Source organism: Chaetomium tenue (assembly GCF_020726465.1).
Source record: "Chaetomium tenue strain MPI-SDFR-AT-0079 chromosome Unknown F5144scaffold_2, whole genome shotgun sequence".
Classification (NCBI taxonomy): Eukaryota; Fungi; Ascomycota; class Sordariomycetes; order Sordariales; family Chaetomiaceae; genus Chaetomium; species Chaetomium tenue.
Genome location: NW_027117330.1, coordinates 4042669 through 4067412, shown reverse-complemented (window position 1 = coordinate 4067412; position 24744 = coordinate 4042669). Strand labels below are relative to the sequence as shown.

At 55.9% G+C, this 24744-nt stretch overlaps 9 protein-coding genes across 9 annotated transcripts; 5 read left to right on the top strand and 4 right to left on the bottom strand.

The window, feature by feature from the left end:
• Positions 1-187: 187 nt before the first annotated feature.
• On the top strand, positions 188-2089 carry F5144DRAFT_135209 (Septin-domain-containing protein). Its single transcript, XM_066782333.1, has 4 exons — positions 188-422; positions 476-638; positions 699-1009; positions 1066-2089. The coding sequence occupies exons 1-4, from the start codon at positions 318-320 to the stop codon at positions 1642-1644; spliced, it is 1158 nt and encodes a 385-aa protein (XP_066647044.1). The 5' UTR covers positions 188-317; the 3' UTR covers positions 1645-2089.
• A 169-nt stretch (positions 2090-2258) lies between these two features.
• Positions 2259-3619, bottom strand: F5144DRAFT_600122 (branched-chain alpha-ketoacid dehydrogenase; the record flags this gene model as incomplete). The annotated part of the gene is made up of 3 exons (XM_066791049.1): positions 2259-3137; positions 3204-3486; positions 3543-3619. The coding sequence occupies 3 exons, from the start codon at positions 3617-3619 to the stop codon at positions 2259-2261; spliced, it is 1239 nt and encodes a 412-aa protein (XP_066647043.1).
• A 1722-nt stretch (positions 3620-5341) lies between these two features.
• On the top strand, positions 5342-9707 carry F5144DRAFT_135056 (uncharacterized protein). The gene is made up of 9 exons (XM_066782331.1): positions 5342-5705; positions 5758-5905; positions 5971-6433; positions 6493-7435; positions 7499-8148; positions 8203-8360; positions 8415-8841; positions 8893-9340; positions 9402-9707. The coding sequence occupies exons 1-9, from the start codon at positions 5498-5500 to the stop codon at positions 9512-9514; spliced, it is 3558 nt and encodes a 1185-aa protein (XP_066647042.1). The 5' UTR covers positions 5342-5497; the 3' UTR covers positions 9515-9707.
• Positions 9708-10077: 370 nt separating this feature from the next.
• F5144DRAFT_627506 (Tim17/Tim22/Tim23/Pmp24 family-domain-containing protein) lies at positions 10078-11431 on the top strand. The gene is made up of 3 exons (XM_066792296.1): positions 10078-10472; positions 10564-10659; positions 10736-11431. Exons 1-3 carry the CDS (start codon positions 10326-10328, stop codon positions 11129-11131), a joined length of 639 nt encoding a protein of 212 aa, XP_066647041.1. The 5' UTR covers positions 10078-10325; the 3' UTR covers positions 11132-11431.
• F5144DRAFT_134913 (concanavalin A-like lectin/glucanase domain-containing protein) lies at positions 11381-13071 on the bottom strand. Its single transcript, XM_066782330.1, has 6 exons — positions 12748-13071; positions 12626-12679; positions 12527-12573; positions 12271-12470; positions 11691-12172; positions 11381-11634 (listed from the first exon to the last, which is right to left on the bottom strand). The coding sequence occupies exons 1-6, from the start codon at positions 12986-12988 to the stop codon at positions 11537-11539; spliced, it is 1122 nt and encodes a 373-aa protein (XP_066647040.1). The 5' UTR covers positions 12989-13071; the 3' UTR covers positions 11381-11536.
• Positions 13072-13839: 768 nt separating this feature from the next.
• On the bottom strand, positions 13840-16107 carry F5144DRAFT_563740 (SKIP/SNW domain-containing protein). The gene is made up of 5 exons (XM_066788394.1): positions 15833-16107; positions 15266-15770; positions 15145-15212; positions 15029-15086; positions 13840-14975 (listed from the first exon to the last, which is right to left on the bottom strand). The coding sequence occupies exons 1-5, from the start codon at positions 16058-16060 to the stop codon at positions 14011-14013; spliced, it is 1824 nt and encodes a 607-aa protein (XP_066647039.1). The 5' UTR covers positions 16061-16107; the 3' UTR covers positions 13840-14010.
• A 35-nt stretch (positions 16108-16142) lies between these two features.
• Positions 16143-17369, bottom strand: F5144DRAFT_563737 (emp24/gp25L/p24 family/GOLD-domain-containing protein). Its single transcript, XM_066788393.1, has 3 exons — positions 17125-17369; positions 16855-17043; positions 16143-16788 (listed from the first exon to the last, which is right to left on the bottom strand). Exons 1-3 carry the CDS (start codon positions 17275-17277, stop codon positions 16498-16500), a joined length of 633 nt encoding a protein of 210 aa, XP_066647038.1. The 5' UTR covers positions 17278-17369; the 3' UTR covers positions 16143-16497.
• Positions 17370-17918: 549 nt separating this feature from the next.
• F5144DRAFT_590761 (PhoD-like phosphatase-domain-containing protein) lies at positions 17919-22484 on the top strand (the record flags this gene model as incomplete). The annotated part of the gene is made up of 11 exons (XM_066790185.1): positions 17919-17996; positions 18124-19727; positions 19822-19997; positions 20172-20175; position 20489; positions 20642-20653; positions 20738-20917; positions 21393-21515; positions 21571-22174; positions 22253-22324; positions 22405-22484. The coding sequence occupies 11 exons, from the start codon at positions 17919-17921 to the stop codon at positions 22482-22484; spliced, it is 2934 nt and encodes a 977-aa protein (XP_066647037.1).
• Positions 22485-23316: 832 nt separating this feature from the next.
• On the top strand, positions 23317-24543 carry F5144DRAFT_134737 (uncharacterized protein). The gene is made up of 3 exons (XM_066782329.1): positions 23317-23668; positions 23736-24258; positions 24399-24543. Exons 1-3 carry the CDS (start codon positions 23419-23421, stop codon positions 24511-24513), a joined length of 888 nt encoding a protein of 295 aa, XP_066647036.1. The 5' UTR covers positions 23317-23418; the 3' UTR covers positions 24514-24543.
• The last annotated feature ends 201 nt before the right edge of the window (positions 24544-24744 follow it).

Sequence of the window (24744 nt, the reverse complement as noted above, 5' to 3'; positions counted from 1 at the left end):
GTGGAAAAGGGGAGCACGGCCCACTCAATTTTGAGTTCTCGCACCCTGACTGCCTGACGAGAGCCCGCCCATCAGTCTAGTCCGTGCTTGTTCGCTGATCCGTGCACGGCAGCTTCGCTGGTCTGGAAATTTGATGGGCAAATTCCCCTGAAGCACAAGCTCCCGACCCCGTCTCCTCGTACCCGTCAACTCCAACACATCCACCACCTCTTCCGCTCCAGCAACATTTCTCCCAATTGCATCTGCCACGGTTTTGGCTGTACATTCTTGATACCCTCACCCACTTTTATTTCGTTTCGATCAATACTTAGCTCGAGATGGCTCCTGCCGCTGCCGAGAGCGCGTCGCCTATTGGCATTGCCAATTTGCCCAACCAACGGCACAAGATTGTCGCGAAGAGGGGTGCCGCGTTTACTATTATGGTCAGAAGTGCCGGAAGTTGTGGGGGTTGCGACTTGTTCTGACCCGTTACTAGGTTGCTGGCGAGTCCGGGCTGGGCAAGACCACTTTCATCAACACGCTCTTCTCCACCACGATCAAGAACTACGCCGACCACAAGCGCCGGCACCAGAAGCAGGTCGACAAGACCGTCGAGATTGAGATCACCAAGGCTGAGCTGGAGGAGAAGTTCTTCAAGGGTACGCAGCAGCCAGGCATGCCGCCTAGATGTTACGAATACACCACTGACTGGCAACTAGTCCGCCTGACCGTCATCGATACCCCGGGCTTCGGCGACTATGTCAACAACCGGGACTCGTGGATGCCCATCATCGAGTTCCTCGACGACCAGCATGAGTCTTATATGCTCCAGGAGCAGCAGCCGCGCCGCCAGGACAAGATCGATCTCCGCGTGCACGCCTGCCTGTACTTCATCCGCCCCACCGGCCACACGCTCAAGCCCCTCGATATCGAGGTCATGAAGCGCCTGTGCTCGCGTGTCAACCTTATCCCAGTTATTGCCAAGGCCGACACTCTCAGCCCGGCCGATCTGGCCAAGTTCAAGTCGAGGGTGAGCACGGACACCGGTCGTTGAGTCGTTTCGGTCCATGCTGATGTTGTTTTTAGATCCAAGCGGTTATCGAGGCCCAGAACATCAAGATCTACCAGCCGCCGATCGAGGAGGATGACGAGGCTGCTGCTCAGCACGCGCGCAGCTTGATGGCTGCTATGCCCTTTGCCGTCATCGGCTCGGAGAAGGACGTTAAGACGAACGACGGCCGTATTGTCAAGGGCCGCCAGTACTCGTGGGGCGTGGCGGAGGTCGAGAACGAGGACCACTGCGACTTTAAGAAGCTGCGGTCGATTCTGATCCGCACTCACATGCTGGACCTTATCCACACCACCGAGGAGCTGCACTACGAGGCGTACCGCGCGCAGCAGATGGAGACGCGCAAGTTCGGCGAGGCGCGCCCGAGAAAGCTCGACAACCCCAAGTTCAAGGAGGAGGAGGAGGCGCTGCGCAAGCGCTTCACCGAGCAGGTCAAGATCGAGGAGCAGCGTTTCCGGCAATGGGAGCAGAAACTCATCGCCGAGCGCGACAGCCTCAACAAGGACCTCGAGCAGACGCACGCCCAGATCAAGCAGCTCGAGGGCGAACTGGAGCAACTGCAGGGGAGCGCCGTCCGCAGCCACGGACGTCGCTAGGGAACTGTGGCTACGAGGTACTGACCTGCCGCGTCCTGCATTTTGTCAGCCGTCGGCTTTCGCCCGTCTCCGTTGGGCTCACATGGCCCCTGGTACGGTGTTAAGCAAGCAGTTGGTTAACCAAAATGGCTTGTCGTTCGGCCTTTTTCTATTGTTTTGTCCGTTTTTCGTTTATTCATCTCTTCCCCCCCTAGTTATTTGATAGCAGACGGGAAAAGGTGCGCAAATTCTCGGAGGGTAGAGGGACTTGGAACTACCCCCAGGGACTTCAGGTCGTCGTCCTCGACGGACTCAACCTTCACGTCAGTTGTTTTCCGGAGCCCCTTTTTTATTCGACCTTAGGAATGATGTAATTTAGCCGCCTTCATGATACCAGATAATGAGAAAGGCTGCCTGTCCTGAAGGAAGCGACTTCTGCTGACAACGGAAGCCCTGTGTTGATTTGAAACAATCCATCTTTCGTAGACGACAGCAAGTACGAAGTACAGACATACAAGAGACAAACCTACTAAAAGAACGCCCGCTCAAACGGAGAAAACCCAGTTCGAAAACTGACCCGAAAGCATGGTCTGGAAAAACAAACCGTCCACCAACGCCTCCATGCCTTCAAAAGTTTACACGGCATCCATAGTCGCCCTCGTCGTCAACTGCTCGTTCTTGTTTCCGAGCTTGGATATCTGCAGAAACGCGTCCACCCCGTACCCCTCCAGACTATGCACCGCCAGACTCCCTGCCCAGTACTCAGCATACACCCTGCTCAGGGGCAGGCCCATGCCCAAGCGCAGATTCGGCGGCCGGCTAGATAGCGAGGCCAGCGAGCTGTTGACGTCGCGGCCGATCTCCCCGCCCTCGACTGAGGTGCTGCGGTTCTCGTGGCTGTGGTGGTGGTCATGGTGGTGTTTGTCGTGGTGATCGTCCTCCTCGAGCTGCAGCTCCTGCATGGTGGCGGCCATCTTGGGCACCTTGCCCAGGTTGGCCAGGATCTTGCCGCTCGCGGGACCCTTGCTAAAGGACCACAGGTAGGGCAGGCTGTCGCGGGGGATGCCGCCGCCCTGGTCCGAGATGCGGATGATGACGTGCTGGTGGCTCTCGCAGATGGTGACCTCGATGGGCGGCGGGGGCCTGTGGCTGTGCGAGCTGCTGGCTGGGTCCTTCTCGCGCCGCCGCTGGTGCTGCTCGGCCACGGCCTGCACCGAGTTGCGCAGCAGCTCGCCGATGATGTACTCGAGGTGGCTGAGGATGTAGGGGAAGTTGGCGTCGAGGTGCCCGTCGATGCGGATCTCGGGCAGGGCTACGTCCGGCCCGTACGCACGCTGCAGGATCTCGCGCACCGCGCTACCGCAGCGCGTGACGACGTCCTTGGCGACGCACTTGAGGAAGACGGCGCCGATGAACTCGGACTCGGAGAGCTTGGCCCCTGGTGAGAACCATGGCGCGTGGAAGGTGTCGGTTAGCGCGAGGTGCTGCTCGGCGATGACGCGGCGAGAGATGCGCTAAAGAGTGTGTGTTAGCTAGTGACGCTGTTGAAAATTAGGGGTGTGCCGGCTGAGGGGACGAACAGATCGGAGAATGGTGTTCATGAACTTGTCCAGCTCGGCCGAGTCCATGAGGCCGTTGCTTTCAAGAATACCCATTGCTAGTTTGGGGATGACCGTCAGGTGAGCCTTGAGCATAGAACGGATTGTCTTGCAAAAGCGATCATTGTCATCGAGCGTTTTAATTTCCTTTACTTTCCGGAACGTATCAAAGGCAGTGTAATAGAGGTCGTAGACCTCGTTAACGTGTGGATTTGTGACGACGACATAGGGCAGTTGCTGCATGTCGCGAATTCGGTGTGCGATCCTAGAAAGCACCAGTCAGTACAGTGTTTGGCAATTAATTGTGGGATACAAGCTCACCTCGTTGGCAGTTCGGTCCGAACATAGTTCGCTGAGTTGATCAACCTCGACTCGGCCAAGGTGCGGCCGAACACCATGAGCTGTCGCAAACTAATAGGTCGGGCTTCCTTTGCAACCCATCTATTACAAGGCGTGAGCACGTCAAGTCAAATACGAAAGGGCCGAACCAAGAGACAGAGAGGCACGCACTCATCCAAAACAGAAACGGGGCGCCATCTTGGGCTATGAGTAACGTGATGTGAATACCGCACCGTGGGCACCATGTGATGATGGCCTATTGATTGCGATATCGCTGCTATGCCCGGTTGCCCCGACCTCCTCATTAACCGGGCACACGCCGTGACGTGAGACACCGAGAAGCGCTGCATGCCTTCGTCGTTGCCATGCGAGAGAGCGCAGGTGTGTGACTCGTTGGAACTCGACCAGGGACAGAGATTGGCGTCTTAAAGGTTTCAGAGCTTAGGTTACGATGTAAAAGTGGTTGGCAAGAACACCTTAGAGAATTTTCGACTTGGGTTTTTACATCCAGTGGGCCGAAAAAAGGAATGACAACCGCTGAAGCAGCTATAACTCAAGCAGCAACTGCTCTGGGCGTACTGCAGTCATCAGAGATGTCATCTCCAGCGGCTCATAAGTTGTGGCATGACGCTTGCGATACCGCACTGGATGAAGCTTGGTTGATGGGTCATTGAATTACCCCACATTTGGTTGGTCTAGCGAGTTTAGTTGCTGCAACTCACAAGCATGTGGAGCGGGGATTACCAAGACAGTGCGGCAGGTACCTAAAACCGGTAATTATACCGTGCCTTGTGTCCGAGGTTTCGAGTTGTGGTTCCAGAGCGAGAGCACCGAGGAACACTCAGCATGCAAATATCACCCTTCTACAATTTTCTTATTTGCACGCGAAATCATTCTAGAAAAATCAATTATTGGCATTTGTATTGATACATACTTTTGAAGAGCCGTCTATTTTACTTTAGCTTCTATGTTGTCACGTTGACTACTCTCTGCTGGCCTTGCTTCACAGGCAAGATGGAAACAACCTTCATACACAGTATAATACCTAACCAGGTAAATACCGAGGTCGGTAACCAATACATGTCATCTCAACGCTGGGCTTTTATCAAGCCACTTCCAGGTTCTAGGTTCTGACAATCGGCAATATTGATAAGCTTGAAGGCATCATTCAGCCCAATGCTCAATCCAGTCCGATGTTGCTTCACTGTGCCTGGTCGCATGGTTTCTCTGCACCCCACGTCATTGGAGGGGCAAGGGTTGTTTGTGGTGTAGGTCGTTTTTCCATGCAATGCGTTAGAGAGGTACCTTGAACCCTTTGCCACCGCCGTCTAATTTGTGCAAAGAAAGAGGTACCCGCTAACCTGCCGAGCCTCGAGATACCCACATGTCAACTGTACGACGCTCGAGAGCCAAAGGCCGGTTGCTGCGCCCGGTTGCAATACTGGGGCAACAGAAAGTGGTGCAGTGCTTCAGTTCAAGTTCCCTTTGCACCATCTCACATCCATACCTCCCTACTAAACTTTGTTGCTGCTGACTGCTCTCCCCTTCGCTGCACACCTTCTGTTGTCTTTGCCACAACAGAAGTTTGCTAGAATCCTAGGGACCGCACAGCCTATTTTTTACCAGCATTCTTTACCTTATTTGCCCCTCAAAGTCGTTGCCGGATCGCCCGACAGTGGCACTGGCGCCCGCTTCAGTGTGCAGGAGGAAGCTTTGACTTGGCCCGCCATCAACGGCTTCTGCCTTCCAGACACGGCCCCTCCACAGGATGGTGAGTTCCTTCGCTAGAGAACTTCTTTTTGACCCACCACTTTCTCCACGATTGTTTGGCTCCTCTACCTACCCTCTACTCGTCAATACCTGCCTCCCACCTCTTTCTCGTCAACCATTGGCGCCGAGACTCGTTCTTGCAAACATCCCCTCCTCCGATCGACAACATGGCAGGCGCTACCCCGCCAACCGGTGCCCTCGCTAACCTTAACCTTCAGGATGACAACCAGAACCCCGAGGCTGCGTCGCCTAATACCACGATGGTTGATGCGCCGGAGGAGCATGTCGTCGAGGCGAATGGCACCGAGGCTGAAGACGTCGCCATCATCAACCCCGACGCTATGGACACCGACAGCCCCCTCCTGGCAACCGACCGTATGTCCTCTAGTTTATGCCGTCGACGGTCCCGCGCGCTAACTCGCCATAGATGATGCCATGAAGGAGCTTGTGCTTCCGCCCTTGGTAGAGGAACCTCGAACCATAGACGACCAGGTCCACACGTGGTCTGTGGAAGGATGGCGGGCGCTATCTAAGAAGGAACATGGGCCCATATTCCAAGCCGGCGGTTATCCATGGTCCGCAAGATCCCCATCGCACCTATTTGCCTATCTGATGCAGATTCACTGACCTAGCAGCGCAGGCGGATCCTGCTCTTCCCGTTTGGTAATAACGTTCCAGAGCAGTGCTCTATCTACCTCGAACACGGCTTCGATGCGAACAACGTCCCCGACGACTGGAGCTGTTGCGTGCAGTTTGCGCTCGTGATGTGGAACAAGAACCACCCCAATATCTACTTTCAGCACTCTGCCCATCACCGTTTCACAAAGGAGGAGAGCGACTGGGGGTTCACGAGGTTCCTCGAGACACGCAAGATGTTTAACCCCGTCTGGGAGACTGCGGACCGACCGCTCATCGAGAACGACTGCGCCAACATCAGCGCATACGTTCGAGTTGTCGAGGATGAGACAGGCGTGCTGTGGCACAACTTCAACAACTACGACTCGAAAAAGGAAACTGGCTACGTCGGTCTCAAGAACCAAGGGGCCACCTGCTACTTGAACTCCCTTTTGCAGTCATTATATTTCACCAACGCCTTCCGCAAGGTAACCCGCCCTATGGCAATTCCAAACCTTAACGAGGCCGTCTGACTAACATTGGATAGGCCATTTATCGTATCCCTACAGAAGAGGAGGAGAGCATGACCAACAGTGCTTACACATTGCAAAGGCTTTTCTATCAATTGCAGACATCCACCTCAGCCGTAGGCACCGCCGAGCTCACCAAATCCTTTGGCTGGGAAACACGCCACATTTTCGAGCAACAGGACGTGCAGGAGCTCTCCCGGAAGCTTATGGAGCGCATGGAAGAGAAGATGAAGGGCACCGAGTTCGAGAAGGCGCTACCGCAGATGTTCAGCGGCAAGATCAAGACGTACATCTCTTGCATCAATGTCCCCTACGAGTCGAGCCGGATTGAGGACTTCTGGGATGTCCAGCTCAACGTGAGCGGGAATGAGAATTTGTTGGACAGCTTCCAGGACTACATCCAGGTGGAGAAGCTCGACGGGGAGAACCAGTACTTCGCCGGCGACCAATACAAGCTCCAGGATGCAAACAAGGGCGTCATCTTCCAAGGCTTCCCCGACGTCTTGCACCTGCAACTGAAGCGCTTCGAGTACGACATCCAACGCGACGCTATGATGAAAATCAACGACCGCTACGAGTTTCCTGAGGAGTTCGACGCCTCGCTTTACTTGGACAAAGAGGCGGACAGGTCAGAGTCCTGGGAGTACCAGCTACACGGCGTTTTGGTACACAGCGGCGACCTCAATGCCGGCCATTACTACGCCTTCCTCAAACCGGATAAAGAGGGCTGGTGGTACAAGTACGACGACGACAAAGTCACCAAAGCCACCAAGCGGGAAGTGCTGGAGGAGAACTTTGGCGGTCCGTTCAAGTTCCCTACCGGCCAGGTGCGGCCGCTCAGCAACAAAAAGGGACCGGTGATGAGGCCTAATAGTGCGTACATGTTGGTATATATCCGAAAATCCAGACTCGACAGCGTACTCTGCCCTGTCGCGGCAGAGGACACTCCAGGACATCTCCGTAAGTTGCTATTCCTCCATCAAACGAATGACGGATATTTTGCGATGCTAACCTCATCTTAAGATCGGCGATTTGAGGAAGAATATGTCGCACGGGAGGCGCGGCGTAAGGAGAGGGAAGAACAGCATCTCTACCTTGGTGTCAAAGCCATCACAGAAGCGACATTCCAACAACACGGCAACACCGACCTTGCCAGCTTCGACGCGTCGCCAGATGAGGACTCGGCCGCGCCTAGGCTCTACCGCTTCCTCCGCACAGCTACCATGCAAGAGCTGGTTGACCAGATTGCGGCGGATATCGAACAAGACCCGAAGCGTGTGAGGCTTTGGATCATGGTGAACCGCCAGAATAAAACAATCCGGCCGGACCAACCTGTGATGGACCTTCGTCCGACTGTCGAGGAAACATACAACAGAGCAGCGGCGCACAGGGACCAAGCACTACGCGTGTGGGTCGAGGTGGCCGAGGAAGTCGACGCCGAGGGCGCCGCTGTGTGGCCGACATACGGCCCCGGACTTGCGAACGGGGTTGTGGTGAAGAACGACCTCATTCTGCTCTTCCTCAAATGGTTTGATGCCGAGGCGCAAGCGCTGAAAGGCGTCGGTCATGTGTACATCAGCAAGGAGAAGAAGGTGGAGGAGCTCATCCCCACCATTATGAAGAAGATGAGCTGGGACAAGCTGCCGAGCGACGAGCGGATCCAGCTTTGGGAGGTGAGCATAATGATTCGTAAATCTGCCGCGCAGTCAAGAAGCTAACATTGGCAGGAAATCAAACCTAACATGATTGAGGGCCTCAAAGGGAAGCAGTCTCTTAAGGCGGCAGAGCTCCAGGACGGCGATATCGTTTGCTTCCAACGGGTTCACGAGAAGAAGTCGAAACTGAGCCTCACGGGTGGGAGCGACAAGCAGCCGTCCGAGGAAGCGTAGGTTGCAAAGCATTTGATCCACTTTGAGACGTGTAACTGATGACTCGGTAGGAAATCGCTGGACCGGGCTGAGGATGCTCGTGAATACTACGATTTCCTTCTCAACAAGCGCACCGTCATGTTCCGCGCGCATCCTCAGAAATGCGACCCCGACGCGTATCCGCCGTTTGAGTTGGTCCTGAACTCCAAGATGAGCTACGACAAGCTGTCGGAACAAGTGGCCGAGAAATTGGGGATAGAAGCAACGCATCTCCGATTCTACACGGTCAATGCCAGCTCAAATAACCCAAGGGCCGCAGTTAAGCGTGGCCAGAACCAGACACTCCAAAACATTCTTGTCCCCACGGGGTACGGCCAGTTGAACATGAACCAACGGAGCGACGCCCTTTTCTTCGAGGTGCTAGACATGAGTCTTGCCGAGCTGGACACCAAGAAGAACATCAAGCTCACGCTCCTCAGCGAGGGTATCACCAAAGAGGTGAGTCAGGGAAATAGGTTGAGAGCGGGATCCGGCTAACTTTGATTCCAGGAGCAATTTGATATTCTTGTGCCCAAGAATGGTCAGGTGGAGGATCTCATCGACTGTCTGACCAAGAAGGCAAAGATCCCTAGCGAAGCAGAAGCAGGGCCGATCCGGGTCTACGAAATCAGCAACCACAAGTTCTTCCGTGAACTCGAGCGAAGCTATCCCGTCATTAGCATCAACGACTACACGACAGTCATCGCGGAGCGGATACCGACGGAGGACGTCGAGGTTACGGACCAGTCGCAATTCATCTCGGTGTTCCAGTACCACAGCGAACCTAGCAGGGCGCATGGCATCCCGTTCCGGTTCCTTCTCAAGGAAGGCGAGCCGTTTTCAGAAACGAAGAAGCGGCTCGAGAAGCGCACGGGGTTGAAGGGCAAGAGCTTTGAGAAGATCAAGTTTTCTCTAGTCCGAAGGGCGCAGTTCTCACGACCGCAATACTTGACAGATGGTGAGCATCCCTCCAGGCCTAAACACACACACACACACCAAAAACTGACCCGGCTACGCAGATGACATCCTCTGGGAAGTGGCGACGGGTGCGGACGACTCCCTTGCTTTAGACCACCCCGACCGGACGAGGTCGGTAAGGAACGGCGCTGGAGACCTGTTTCTCAAGGGTTAGACATTCTCAGGGAGGGTATGCATTATTCTTTCGGCGGTTACGGCTTCCCGCGTGTGTATCCTTTGTCATGGCGCCCGGCAGCGGGTTGGTCGTTTAGGCAAAAGCGGTGGCCTTGGAGATCCAGTCATATCGTTTGTGTTGGTAGTTGTTATTTTTTGGTTTCTTCCGTTTCTCATTGCTTGCGCTAGGAGCTGGCGACAGAGGGAATTCGACCTCTTGATATGCTGCGTTTCACGTGGGTGGCATGGTAGAGCATGGCAGGAGAGAAGGGCTGAGCAAGCCGGGGGGGGGGGAGGGAAGGCTTTTGGCAATAGCCAGGAGGAAAAGAGATGTATGATTTGGCATCGGGCTCGTGTTGCTTGTGCGTTTTGCTGCCTCGCCCTGCATGACGATACCCATGTTGTTTAGGTGCATGATTGGTGTTGCTAGCGGAAACTCCATGGGCTTCGTAACTTACAATGTTACCCCTTTCTCGGCGATACACCGTATTGGTATGTTTGGCGTAACTTACCTCCACCAAGATCGGGCGGTGGCAACCAGCAAAAGTGATCCCTGCACCGATAAGGAACTTTTTGCCAGGCCCCACCAGCAGATAGCCTCAACATTGAACCCATTCATTCATTGCCTTGCCAGCGCGACAACGACGACGACTTCCTCAAGCCCAGCGCAACGACGGTCCTTGTCGCTCCCCTCCCGGCATTACCATACGGGGGCTCACACCCGGTCCACGACAACACTCCACCAGCCGCCGATTATCCATACGAGCGAAAGCGGACGTGCGACAGAAAGACAAACCACACATTAAACCACCATGAACTTCCCAGGTCTCGGCGGGCTAGGCGGCGGCGGCGGCGGCGTCGGCCCCGGCCCCGGCGTCCCTGGCATCCCGAGGGTGGGCGGGAACGCGGGCGCGCCCGCCCCGCCGGGGTTTGACCCCAACGATCCTAATGTTAAATGGGTATGTGTCATAGTCCCTCCTTTCCCCGCGCGTGGTTTTTTTTGGGTGTTGGGGGACTGGGTTTGCTGACGGTTTTGGGGCGTGTTTGTAGCTCTCGAATGCGATGGAGTCGTGCTATGCGAAGACGGCTATGAGTGGTGTTGCGGGGTTTGCGTTGGGTGGGTTGTTTGGTTTGTTTATGGCTTCGGTGAGTCGGGCCTCTCCCTTCCTCCTCCTACTCTTTTCCGATTGGATAGTTTGCTAACCCGAGCGTGTAACAACAGATGGCCTACGACACGCCCTACCACACAGCCGGGGCCGGGATGCCCGGCGCCCCGGGCGTGCCCGGCATCCCCGGGTCGGCGGCGGCGGGCAAGCCGTTCACGTCGCTGCCGCTGCGGCAGCAGGTGGCGCACGGGTTCAAGGACATGGGCGCGCGCTCGTGGAGCACGGCCAAGAACTTTGGCGCCGTCGGCGCCCTCTTCAGCGGCATCGAGTGCGGCATCGAGGGGCTGCGCGCTAAGAATGATCTCGGGAATGGGGTTGCTGCTGGGTGTCTGACGGGTGCCATCTTGGCTCGGAACGGGGGGCCCCAGGCGTCGGCGGTGGGCTGTGCGGGCTTTGCGGCGTTTAGTGCTGCGATTGATGCGTGGATGCGCATGCCGAAGGATGAGGATTAAAAGGGGGGCTGGGGTGGTGTTGTATGATATTGTTTGTCCATGCTCTTGTTCTGGCTGGGGTGCTGGACGGGAAGGGCCGGTTGTGTTGTCCATGGCACTGGCGTTTGGGGTTTGCTTGCATAGACCTTGGGGCAAGGGATATCCAGAGGGATGGATGTATAGATGTGATCTGACAGATATACGACACGGCGCGAAGAACTCCGCTTAATTTCATCAAAGACGGGTGGATGGCCGCTAAGGAGTGAGATGTACCACCGCATTCACGAAGGGGAAACAATAGGGGTCTGTTGAAGCACAAACGTATGTCGGTCGAATACCGTAGAACTTGAGTATTACAATCTGTAGGTGAATATCACAACTGCCAAGCACTCAACCCTCTTCTTTTCCTTTTATTTTCCCCCTTAATCACCGCGCCTCAAAAACCTGGAAAGCCCCAAATTCCCAAAACGCATTCCCAAAAGCCGAGGGATTGTTGGCAACATAATCCGTGCAAGTCGAAGGGCCTGTCCAATGTCAGTCATGTCCTCAACCAAACAACACTTCAGGGGTAACCACTTACACCCAGACGACTCCCACACAGCCTCCGTCAAATACCCACACAAATCAATATTGACCACAATACTCTGATTCCGAAAGTGCCTCCCCATATCACAACTCGTCGCCGGAAAATCCGCCAACGGCCTCCCCCACGCACTCGGATCCGGCGCCGTCTCAACCGGCAAACTCCTCACCCCCTCGCCCCCCCCCCTCCCAAACACCCACACGCGAATCCCCTCATTCCTCCACTCCAACGCCACCACCCCCCCACCCGCCTTGTTAAACTCGGCCCCGTAGGTCGCGCCGGGCCCCGTCACGGTGCACCCCGTGTTGGAGTTGGTCGCGTTGTGGCAGTCGCCCTGGCCCGCGGTGCCGACCATCTGGCGCTGGATGTCGGACATGCTACAGTCGTCGGTTGTGTGCAGCGCGACCATGTTGCCGGAGGTGGCGCCGTTGACGGCTTCCAGGATGTCGATTTCGCCGTTGGTGGGCCAGTTGGCGGGGCTGTAAGGGGGGGGTGTTAGTTGGGAGGGGAGGGGAGGGGGAGGGGGTTATTTAGGGTTGGGGGAGGGGGTGGGAGGGAGAGGAGGGCCGGTGCGTACTCTGTTAGCCAGAGAGCTGGCCATGTGCCGCACCCGTAGGGGGTGTGCTTGACGTCGAAGAGGAAGAGCCCGGGCCCGTACTGGGCTTTGGACTCGAGGCGGACGGAGAAGCGGCCTGTGGAGGCGTCGGGTTCTGAGCCGGGGCCGACGGTTGTGTCAACTCGGATGAGTGCGGTTGACGGTGTTGCATAGGTGAGGTTCTGGGGGCGTTAGTAAATGAGGGGAGGGTAGGGGACGGGGTGAGGAGTCTGCCTACGTATTGGCCGGCATAGGATGGGTCGACATAGTGAACAAAACCACCAGCTGATGACGCTATTAGTCGTGGAAGGGCAGGAGTCATCAAAGGATTGCATACCTGGGTCGTAAGTGTTGAAGTAGTCGAACTTGTCAAAGAAGGATGTGCCCGAGTCTATCAAGTCAGCCTCAGCGACTACCACAAAGTATCTCTCAAACATAACTATATCCAGTTTGACTCACAAGTGTCAATCAACGTGTAGTTCAACTTGAAATAGTCGGGATAGCTGTTGTTGCCACCGTTATTGTCCCTCGTGGCTCTCACGCCGACAACGGCTCCGACAATAACCACCACAATCAAGATAATCACGGTGGCTATAATCAGCCATATCCTCCTAGTCCAGTGTTTGGGATTCCAGGCCGAACTCGAATCCGACGAGCCGCCCGCCTCATAAGTCGAGACAGCAAAATCACTCCGCCCCATTGTGCGTGTGTGTGTGTGTGTGTGTGCGTATGCGTGTGAACAGAGCAAAGGGTCACTCGGTTTAAGCGAGACGACAAGGCCTCACGACGATGCTCCGTGTCTTATACCCGCACGGGCAGCCGGCCGAAACCAGACGACAGACAACCAAAAACGCATCGTGGGGCGAGTCACAGCACATATACATTCCTGCAGCCCTCTCCCTCGCCCGTCATCTGCAACCCACACACCCAACAACCCACAGACCGGGACAGGAGGGAGCAAGCCCAGTCATTCATGCACGCATTACTTCCATTCTCGTATTCCGGGGCCGCGACCGCAAACCTAATCTCCATCCCGCTCGCCTTCTCTTTCCAACGGAGATGCCATAGGGCAGAGCCCGCACGGCAGCCGCCGAGGTACAACCAACGACCCGGGTGTGGGGGGTGGGAAGGGGGCTGAGCCACAGTCGGCCCTATCAGGCTGATGGCACTCAGACCACACCGAGGATGCATTGGAATGGAATGGTATGCAGGAGCGGAGTTCGAATTCGGTAGGTTTCCGACCACACGGATATATGATACTGTGCTGAGTGTGTGCGTGCTTCCTGTTGTGTGCATGTTTCCGGTGGCGAGGATTTGCACACGGCCCCTGCATATTCAGCGATGGGGCTGCTCACCACTCACCAATTGCTTCCGTCCGGTGCCTGGCTCGCTTGATAGGAAGTCTCTCGCCAACGGTTGTCTCGGCAATGAGAATGGGGCCAGATGCTCTCGAAAAGGGACTAAACGGGTGACGCGGCCTTGACCCACCAGGGATGCACCCTTCCCATTGAGAAAGCGATACGTCGAATCGAAGCGTATCGTGAACGGTCACTTCACCTTCATGACACTGGCAGTCCCACGCAATACAAGGCATGTCGACCAAGCGGCCGTGTGGCATTATTTTTCGCTGGTATCAAACAACTATCAGCACCATCCCTCTTCCAATTGATATATATATAACATCCATCCCAACAACACCCCTCCCCCCGATCCGACTGAACCTCACTGTTCATCATCATCATCGTCATCCACCCGGCTCCTCTTCGATGTCCTCGCGTCCTCCTCATCCCGCAGCCCATACCCCCGCTTCGACGAAGACGCCGCCGCCGCCGTCGCCTCCTGCTGCACCTCAGACAAGAACTTATCCACGTTAAACGGATCTGCCGAGTCCTTCTCAAACTGCACGGGGCCCTCTCTGACCTCGGCCTCCTCCGTGCCCTTGAACGTGCCCCTCCCCAGCGCCTCGCCGAACCGGCTCCCCTTCTGGATGCGCGCCATCTCCTGGTCGCCTGCCCCCTCCTCGTCGTCGTCCTCGGCGTTGGCCCGCGGCCGGTAGATGCTGCTGATGGCGTCCTGCGCCGCGAACAACGGCTTGTCGTAGGGGTTGTCCTCGTTGAAACCGCTGTCGAAGCCGCTCGATTGGTTGAACAGGCGAGAGTCGTACATGCCCTCCTTGGACTGGGTGGGCTTGGCGAGGCCGAGCGCGATCTTCTCCGAGATGTCGCGATCCATCTCCCGTGCCATCACCTGGGCGCGCCGCTCGGCGCCCATGCGTGACTGTCGTAGTTTGCGCTCCTCGTCGCGCAGTTTGTCCTTGCGCGCTGCTCGCCGCTCGTACTCTGAGTCCTCCGAGTCGGAACGCGATTCGGAGCCGCTGTACGAGCCAGAGCGGGAGCGCGATCGTCGCCTGCTGCCACCGCCTGCCTTTTCGGCTCGTGCTTGTTGGGCGAGTTGGCGGAGGTGATCCTCCTTCTGTGCCCGCTCCTTCTCTGCTAGCCTTTGTTGCATCATTGCTCGCTGCCGGACCTCTTCTCGGGCGTGTCTGTCGGCCATGAATAGCGCTTCCGAGAACTGTGCGAACTTATCGTTGATCTGGACGTCTTGTAACCCGCGGCCGTCGGCGGCGACTCTCTTATCAAGAGGGATGGTAAATCCCTTAGAATTCTTCCACATGGACACCGGGGGTGCTAGGGGCTATTAGCATATGATCTTTACCCCGAGCGTTGGTGACACGACTTACGGATGCGCCATGCCTCTTGGTCTTCGGCGGTGAGTTTCCTCGGCGGGGAATGCATCACCTGCATTCAGATTAGTACTCCAACTTTCAAAAAGTGCAGAGCGTACAGCTAGACATACCGGTGGGGGGGGAGTGGGTGGCCCTCTTGGAATCTTCTTGTGTTTGAACTTGGGCGGCTCCATTGGATCTGGCACAGGTCAGTCGAGCACCACAACCTCAGTGAACCCAAGCGGAACATACCCTTTTGCCTCTCCACAATCTTCATAATCCGATCTTGCTTCTTGGAATTGTCCCCCATCTGCGCCGACGGCGTGTACCGCACGAACGTCGGATCCCTCCTCCCGCCGGCATTCACATTCTTCGGCTTCTGCGCCGCGAGCGCGCCGCTGACCAGCGCAGCCAGGGCATTCTTCGTCCGCTCAGCCGTCTCGGTGACCTCCTGCTGGCTGGGGCGCGACAGATCCAAATCGCCCGCCTCGGCGCGCTGCCGCAGGGGGATCAGGTCCTTGAACGACGCGTGGATGACTCGGTCGCTGCTGTGGCCCTGCCGCGCGATGGCGCCGTAGTCGACTTTGCCCTCCTCATCGACCTGCACGACTAACGCGTTCGACTTGGACGAGCCGTCGTTCTTGCCCCATGGGTATTGCGCGACGGGGATCTCGGGGAACGCGCCGCCATCGCCAAAGTCCTCGGGCGCGCGCGGGCGCCAGCCTGATCGGTTGGGGTAGGGAGGTGGGCCGGCTCTCTGTTAAAGAGCGGCGGTCAATTCACTGTTTTGTGGAATGGGAATGGTAACTTGCAACTAACCTTCAAGACGATCTGTGTTTCGTCAATCTGGTCGGCGGCGACAATCCGTGGTCCGCGCTGTTGTGTTCGTTGTTCTTCGTGTTCCGAACTATGTTGGGGCTTCGGGAGAGCCCGCGCGACGCCTGTCGCTATCGAAGTCATCGTTGCTAGCTGGCGTCGGTAACGAGCTGTTGGAGTTGGAGATGACGGTTCGCAGTGGGGACCTTGTTCTAGAAAAGTTGCAGGCATCGCGGCAGTGGCTGGGCAGAGTGGAGCGGCAAAGGTCACTTATCGGCGCTGTGGCTTATCGCTAAACGCGCAATGGCTGGCAGCTGTAACGGCCCGCTGTCCATACATAATAGCCAGCTAACCCCTGAGCTCAGTCAGGGGTTCGTGAACATGGACATAACTAAATGTTCGTCACTGACAGTTCTAAAAGGAGTGCAAATTGGTCCTGATGCCAGTCGTAGACCTCTTTTTGATCTAGTGGCTAGTGCCATCTACACACGCAAACCCAATAATCACGCCGAAACAACACAACAAGACACTACCTGAGCCGTCCCTCGTTAAACCATGAGCCATCCGTGATGATACATAAATTTTTCATGCAAGACATGCCCAGTTCGCAAAATTACGCCCACCAAACCAACGAGTTCCATAATATAGCATGTGAGACGGCCGCCGCTTCATACGTAGCCCTTCCGCGCGCCTTGGAAGAAGAACCGGACGATGAAGACCTGGAGGGCGCCCATGCAGACAACCAGCGCGATCTGGATCAAGCTGAAGTTGACAATCCTCCCCTCTGTGCTGCGGACCGTGCTGAAGTTGCGGTTCTCGCGGGTGCGGAAGTATTTCTGGTTGCGAGTGATGGTCGACATCTGGCCCGAGATCTTGAACAGGGACTCCTCGAGGGACGAGGTTTGCTCAGGGGAGGCGCCCTGCTTCGAAGGAAGGCTGACGCGAGCCTCGTTCTCGACCTAATAGTTGTCCGTCAGTACCTAGGGAACACAATGATGCTGGGATACTCAGGGGGTTGTGCTTACCGCAATCTCGAAGTCGACAAACTTCTCCGTGTAGGTGCTCATCTCGTTGTTGAAGCAAAACTTGTACTCGCCGACCTCCTTTGCCGTAAAGACAAAGTCGCCTTGCCGCTCCTTCTCGCCATCCAAGATGTATTTATCGTTCGGTCCGGTCACGCGGTAGTTGATATCGAACGAGCCACCGGATTGCACCTGCAAAAAAGAGTTTCAGCATTCGGCTGCGCTAGGGAGGTATTGTAAAATCCGATTCAGCCACCGGTTCGATGAACGTACGGCAAAGTAGAATGCGATCTTCTCGTCCTTTTGCTGCGACAACGTGTAGAAGCAAGCCTCCTCGTTCGCGTTGAGCTTGTACGTCAGGGCTGTCGCCGCCACCTGGACGGTCAGCAGGGCCCAGAGGCCGTACGAAAGTAGCGGCAGCTGCATCGCGAGCAGAATTGTGGGATTGCGTCGGCGGGTTGGGTTTCGAAGCGCTCTTCAGGACAGCTCACGAGTCGCGGCGTCGACCATCAAAAGACACGGATCCAATGCTGAAAGGCCAGGCTTGGCTCTTGGCTCGGTCCCCACTGTAATTATGGACGGAACAATCAGGTCCCGGCCCGTTCAATTCGGTTTGTTGGTCTCCACTTGGTAATTCTGTGAACCCTGGCCCCTGAGCCTGGACCAAGCCAGCAAGCCAAGCGCGAGCCCACCTAAGCGGACCTTTCTTTCCCCCTTTGTTTGGCCGCCGATTCGTCGAACCTCAAGAAGCGGGAGCTGTTTCCGGCCAGTGACATCAGCGACTTTGAGCAACTGCCGGGTTGCGTCAAGCTCCAGTGAGAATTGTTTGCTCTCTCGCTGGAATCAGACAAGCGGTCTCGAGCTGCAGGCTGCTGTTAATCAAAGCACCTTTCTTTTCTTTGATACACTGACTGCACATTAACTAATGTCATTTCCCACTTTTCGCCATTTCATTTGAAACCTCTTTTAAACAACACCATGGTCCCTTGATCTCGAAGGTGATAACGAACTGATATTGGCCTCGAATCCTGATTGTGCTGTATCGTGTCGAAGTCGAGATTGCCAGCATGGCGATAACGCAGACCAAGGTCGCAACCGCGGCCTCCATCGGGCTGCGGGCGTTGTCCTACATTTTTCTGCGATGGGTAAGTTGGTCAATTCATGATGGCTTGTGAATCAAATACTAATGCCAAAGTCTCAGGCGCTGGTGCCTGTGAGTACACACGCATACTTACGTTGGACCGGAGGAGGCCGTGAACTAACACTTAGGAGATCGCTCCTGCCATCATCTTTACCCTTTTTGCCGTCTACGTCCCTACATTTATCTCCAGTTACAAGAACGAGCCCAAGTACGACTTGGTTGACGAGGTAGACGTGCTCGTAACCGAGACAGTTGTGGGGGATGACGATGCTCCTGAAAGCAGCAATGACAGATCCACCAACGGTGACAAGGAAGTTGTTGCAGAGGATGTTACCATCAAGGAAACTCTTTCGCTCGAGGATCGGCCGCTTAGCCCCTGGAAGACGTTGTTGAGCGGTGCACCTAGCCCGCGCAGTCTGGGATTGTCACTTGCGACGCTCCTCATCAACGGTCTTTGCGTCAGCCTGGTCGCCGACCGTCTGTTCCGGGAACGCGCTTACAGCGCCCATGACCTGTCCTTTGCCAGGCTGGGATATGTGTCCGAGACCGAGGCCAAGCTGGTGATCCGGGAGCCCGATCAATCCAAAATGCCAATCAACGTGGAGGTTCACATCAAGGACCCGCACCCTCCGTTCGACAACCCGACGTGGCAGAATGCCGGCGGCGTGAAGTGGACAAACAACGAAACTGACTACACCGCGGTACTGTCCATCCCCCTGCGGCATTCGCAAAGGCGGACCTACCAGTGGCGTACCTCGAACAACCACTCCGGTGAGTTCACCACACCTCAGCCTATCGGCCGTGCCGTGGAGACCGACGCCGGGCCGTTCACCTTCTTGTCGACCTCCTGCATCGTGCCCCGCCTCCCGTACAACCCCTTTGACCACCCGCTCGCCATTCCGGGTTTCAAGCACCTCGCCAGGGTTCTCCCTACCCTCAACGCCCAGTTTATGCTCTTCCTCGGCGATTTCATCTACGCCGACGTCCCGCGCTACTGGGACAAATCGGCCGCCTACTACCGCGAGAAGTACCGCCAGATCTACGCCTCCCCCGACTGGCCCTCGGTCGGCCAGAACCTCAGCTGGATCCACGTGATTGACGACCACGAGATTGCTAACGACTGGTCCGCCAACTCAACGGGCGTCTACCAATCCGCCATTGACCCCTTCCACCACTACCAAGCCGCAGCCAACCCGCCCCCGGCCAAGAAAGTCGGCTCGTACAAGTCCCGCCCGAACGCGACCTATTTCGAGTTCACGCAGGGCCCCGCCAGCTTCTTCCTCCTCGACACGCGGACATTCCGGTCCCCCAACGACCTCCCCGGCACGGGCGCCGGCAAGACCATGCTCGGCGAGGGCCAGCTGGCCGACTTCCTCTCGTGGCTGCGACGGCCGGAGCCCAAGGGCGTCAAGTGGAAGATCGTGGCCTCCTCGGTGCCCTTCACCAAGAACTGGCCCGTCAACCGCCAGGACACGTGGGGCGGCTTCCTCGAGGAGCGCGCCCAGGTGCTGCAGGCCATGTGGGACGTCGCGTCCAACACCGGCGTCGGCGTCGTCGTCCTGTCGGGCGACCGTCATGAGTTTGCCGCGACAAAGTTCCCGCCGCCGCCGGAGGAGAATACGCACAGGTGGCGGGAGGACGCGGCGGTGTGGGAGTTCTCGGTCAGCCCGCTGAGTCAGTTCTATTCGCCGTTTGGGACGTACCGCCAGAAGGATGACGAGGATGTCATGGTGAAGTGAGTCTTTTTCTCGCTCTCTCTTGGAGGTTGGCCCTACGATGGGTGGTGGATGAAGAGGTATTGTGTGTGCTAACTGGCTGTTTCTTTCTAGGTACATCCATAAGGGTAACTCCAAGTTTGGGGCCATCACCATTGAGAATCTGGAGGGCGGCGAACAGAGTAGCCTAAAATACCGGCTGTATATCGATGGGGAGGAGACGTGGAATACGGTTCTTCTGTCCCCAGGCAAGCCGGATTGGTATGGAAAATCTGGCGGTTCGTTTTGGGGTAGATTCGGGTTCGGCGGGTAGCGGACTGGGCGCTGAGTGGGGTGTAAGTTTAAAAGGGGGATTGTGGGCGGAGGGTTAACTAGGTAGTAGATGATTTGATTCGGGCTAGAAGGACTATGGTTTTGAAGGAGTTATATAAGTTTGCTTTGAAATCTCTAAGAGGGTCCTTCAGCTGTGTAAGGAGGTTTTTTGGCTCTTGTATTAACGGGTGGTAATTAAATACATACTTCATTCATAATGCCATCAACCGGATGAGCCAGCCTGGGCAATAACCCTAACCCCATAGTTTGAGCCATTTTTCTCGTGGAATTGGAGGTCTGTTGGTTTAGTTAGGTAGGTATTCACAAAAACATGCCTCACTGTCTCCGATCTGCCGAGGTCATTCATCCCCGGAGTCTTGGCGTGCAGTTGCAGCGCATATTCTCGGGCTTGTTCCCAGTTCCTGCATGTAATTTCCAGTTATTTTTACTGGGTTCTGATCACCCGTAGCGTACAGCTATCAGATGATAGGTAGTGCTTTTACATCTACCATAAGCCTCGACCTCGGCCTCGCCCTCACCCTTAAAGGCTGCCGTTAACAACGATAACAATACACAAGATGAAGCTCTATCGGGCCTTGCGGCCAGCCCTCCCTTGGCGTAGTACTCTAACAAGGTCCGTCTTACAAACTCACAAGTCCATCTTCTTATAGGGGTAAACCATAGTAGAGTGAAAGGGAAACTGATGCATACCCAACAGACAACCTCTCAACCAACGCGCGGCTCGGGTCATAGCACTGCAGCCAAAGCGATACTCCTCCTCCCAGACTCCCGATTCTACCTACTGGCCGGGGACCGTGGAACCTCTCGATCATGGGCTTTCAGTGGACTTACCCAAGGAGTTGGAAATCCAGTTCGGGAGACAACAGCGCAAGGTCTTGTGAGTACCTATAGTCAAGTTTACCCAGAGCCATGTTGGATCAACATGTTGTTTAGTAGCACACTGGCTAACGTCTTTGCAGCTCCTCTATTTGGCTTCGGTGAGTGCAAAACCTGCCAAGGTCCCAAAAAGACTATCCATGTTTCTGACACATGGGCGGCGGATCATAGAGACAACTGCCGTTGTCCCAAATGCGTGGACCCGCAAACCATGCAGCGAAGCTTTGACACTTTCAAGGTAGATATGCGAGATGCCGCCATCGTGTTCATCTTGATCCGCCCGTACTTACCAGACCGCAGCTACCCAAGGATTTACAACCCGTCGGTGCCACGGCGGATCCCACCAATATCCATGTAGAATGTCGGTTTCCCCCGAAAGATGAACGAGGGCATTTTGCTAACAGCTGGTAGGGTCGGATGGCCATAAAAGCACCTATACTTGGGAGTTCATTCGCTATTACGTATATCACAACAAGCGCGTTGACAGGCTGGTCCCGAACCTTTGGGGCAATGAGGTGCACAAGAACCCCCCGACGGTCGACTATCAATCTGTGATGGATGATAAATCATCTGGGCTCGCCCAGTTGACCATGAAACTCGTATGTGGCCCTCGGCTAGATGTTCGCTATCATACTCTAACCCGTCGTTACGCAGAAAACGGATGGCCTCTGTTTCGTCGAGGGAACCCCCTACGACGACCCGGAGCACACAAAGAAGCTGCTCGAGCGCATCGCCTTCATCCGGCACACGCATTACGGCGGCTTCTACGACTTCAAGCCCGACCTCGCCATGGCCGACACGGCCTACACCAACCAGGCACTGGCACTGCACACGGACACCACCTATTTCACGGACCCGGCAGGCTTGCAGGCTTTCCACATGCTCTCTCACGAGCCTGTCAAGGGCAAGGATCGTGCCACCGGGGGCGAGTCGGTGCTTTTGGACGGGTACAACGCGGCGGGCATTATGTACAAGGAAAGCCCGGCTCTGTACCGCCTCCTAGCCGATCTCCAGCTCCCGTGGCACTCGAGTGGAAACAAGGGCATCAAAATCACCTCGGACTTGAAATACCCCGTCTTTGAGGAGCGCCTCGCCGGGGAGATACTCAAGGTCCGATGGAATAACGATGATAGGGGGGTGGTCCCTTATGGTACCATTGCCCCGGAGGAGTGGTACGAGGCTGCCGGGAAGTGGCACGAAATCATCAACCGGCCCGAGTTGCAGTATTGGTTCCAACTGACTCCAGGCCGCGTATTGAGTGAGTGCCTCCGGGGGAAGAGGGGTGTGGTTGTTGTTACCTTGAAATCCTATGGCTTACTGACATGAACAACCACAGTTTTTGACAACTGGCGTGTGCTCCATGGCCGGAGTGCGTTCGAAGGTGTGAGGAGGATCTGTGGAGGATACAGTGAGTACAGCGCACCTAGCCTGGCTAGGACTCCTTTTTTATGTACTGTCTGCCTCGCTAACGCCCAACCACCCAACCAGTCAACCGGGACGACTTTATGTCTCAGTGGGGGAATACCAACCTCACCGAGGAGGAGAACATTGCCAGGGTTATGGGGTAGAGTAAAGCACAGCATCATCATCCAACTGTCCAACACTCCTTGGGATGCAGGCACTCTCTGCGGAGTTTCCTAACTCTGTGTGCTCCGACTCCTGAATGAGTTCCTCCGAAACGGGTCCCCACCCCCCACACCACCTACCCCGCCAACCGTCGACATTCCCGTCTTTCCGGCTGAAGTGAATGTAGTTGTACTGTGTAGTATTTATGGACGGCCACCTAGGTCAACAAAAGGATCAACTCATCTCAAATAGTTGATCTAGGACTGAACCCCGTCTACATTTCTTTATATCACTTCATGGATAGATGATACCCAGACCACCCCGTAAACCCTCGCCTCTCTCGGCTTCCTAGCTCCGACTCAAACTGCAAACCGGGCCCCACCTCGGCCCCACTGATGTCATCACGCTGCTCAAGGGGGGCAAGGGTTCGTCTCCATCCGCCTTGGGTAACTGCGCACTTGCCCCTCCTTCGGCCAGAGATGCCGTCGGGAATGGCAAGCTGTGTGTCTCGAGCCGGTCTCGAGCCGCCCTCGCGTCGGTACCTGGCACTCTATCCGCTGCTGGGTCCTCATGTTCTATGTGTGTTACTGAATCAGGGAAAATAGCGCCGATCATAGTTCCCGGATGGCGGCTGAGCTCGGTGTTACTCGTGAAGGAGGGGCTGTATATAAACACATGGGACATCCCACCTTCGATGTTGGTTGCTCTTCCCTCGTGTGTTACTTTAGTCATAGTGCTGTATCCGACGTTACCTCAGTCTCTGTCCCTGCGAGTTACTGTTACTTAACGGTGCGATAATACCTCATCGCCTTGCATAACACCTCCCCCTCCTTCCGTCGTTGTTAGCCGAGCTGTGCGACATATTCGGTCTCTTCTCAGAGCTCTCACCACGCCCTCGCGAAGCCATTACCCATTACCTACCCATCTACCGTAAATATGGCGGACATGAAAGACGGAAAGTTCGCCCACGACGCCACGGTGGCTCCCAAGTCGGACCGCGTGTTCCCTCTCTTCTCCCTCAAGGGCAAGACCGCCATCGTGTCCGGTGCCAGTGCGGGTAACATTGGATTGGGAATTGCTCAGGTCCTCGCCGAAGCCGGCGCCAACGTGGCCATCTGGTATAACCGGAGGAAAGAAGAGGCCGAGCAGTCTGCCGCGGAAATTGAAAAGGAGTACGGCGTCAAGTGTAAGTTTGAAACCCTGCCCCGACAGGACAACATAGGCTCACACAACCCGCTTCCCCTCCTCAACAGGCCGAGCCTACCAAGTCAACGTCACCGCCTACGACGCCGTCGAAGGCGCCATCGACACCATCGTGCGGGAATTCAACGGGCGGCTGGACGTCTTCGTCGCCAACTCGGGCGTCGCCTGGACCAAGGGCGCCATGCTAGACGGGCCCATCGACATGTACACCGACGTCGTCAAGACCAACCTCGACGGCACCTACTTCAGCGCGCGCGCCGCGGGCCTGCACTTCCGCCGGCAGAAGCGCGAGGGGACCGACCTGGTCGACAACAAGCCCCTCGACCCGCCTTTTACCACGGGCAGCTTCATCGCCACAGCGAGCATGAGCGGCCATATTGTGAATGTCCCGCAGCTGCAGGCCTCGTACAACGCGAGCAAGGCCGCTATCATTCATCTGTGCAGGAGTCTGGCGGTGGAGTGGACCGGCTTTGCGCGCGCCAACTCGGTAAGCCCAGGGTATATCATCACGAGCATCTCGGAGTTTTGTGACGCGGATACGAAGAGGGCGTGGAAGGACAAGATTCCGATGGGGTGAGTGCCGCTTTCTTCGCCTTTCCCATCTCACCACCCACTTTCATTCTTTTGCTCCTGATGGTTTCTACTACACCCCTACCCCCCTTCCTTTTCTTTCTTTTTATCGCATCGTTCTCGGCGCTGACAACCTGCAATAGCCGTGAGGGCGAGGTGAACGAGCTCAAGGGTGCATACCTTTATCTGGCGTCGGATGCGTCGTCGTATACCACAGGGGCGGATATCAACGTTGACGGCGGGTACTGCGCACCATAGAGGGGTCGGTTATGGCGACGATGTAGGAGGATTTCAGAGTGTATTGAAGGACAATTTGTTTCATACCACAGGTACCTTGGATAGAAGAGATGAGGGGGTGGCTTGAGACCCTAACCCTACCTCGTAAGATGAAAAGGGGTCGCACAAGCTGGCCCAATTGACGGAATTACCACATGTAACGTTATGAATTACAAAGCCATTGTAGCACGGTCTAGACTCACTAGGCCTGAA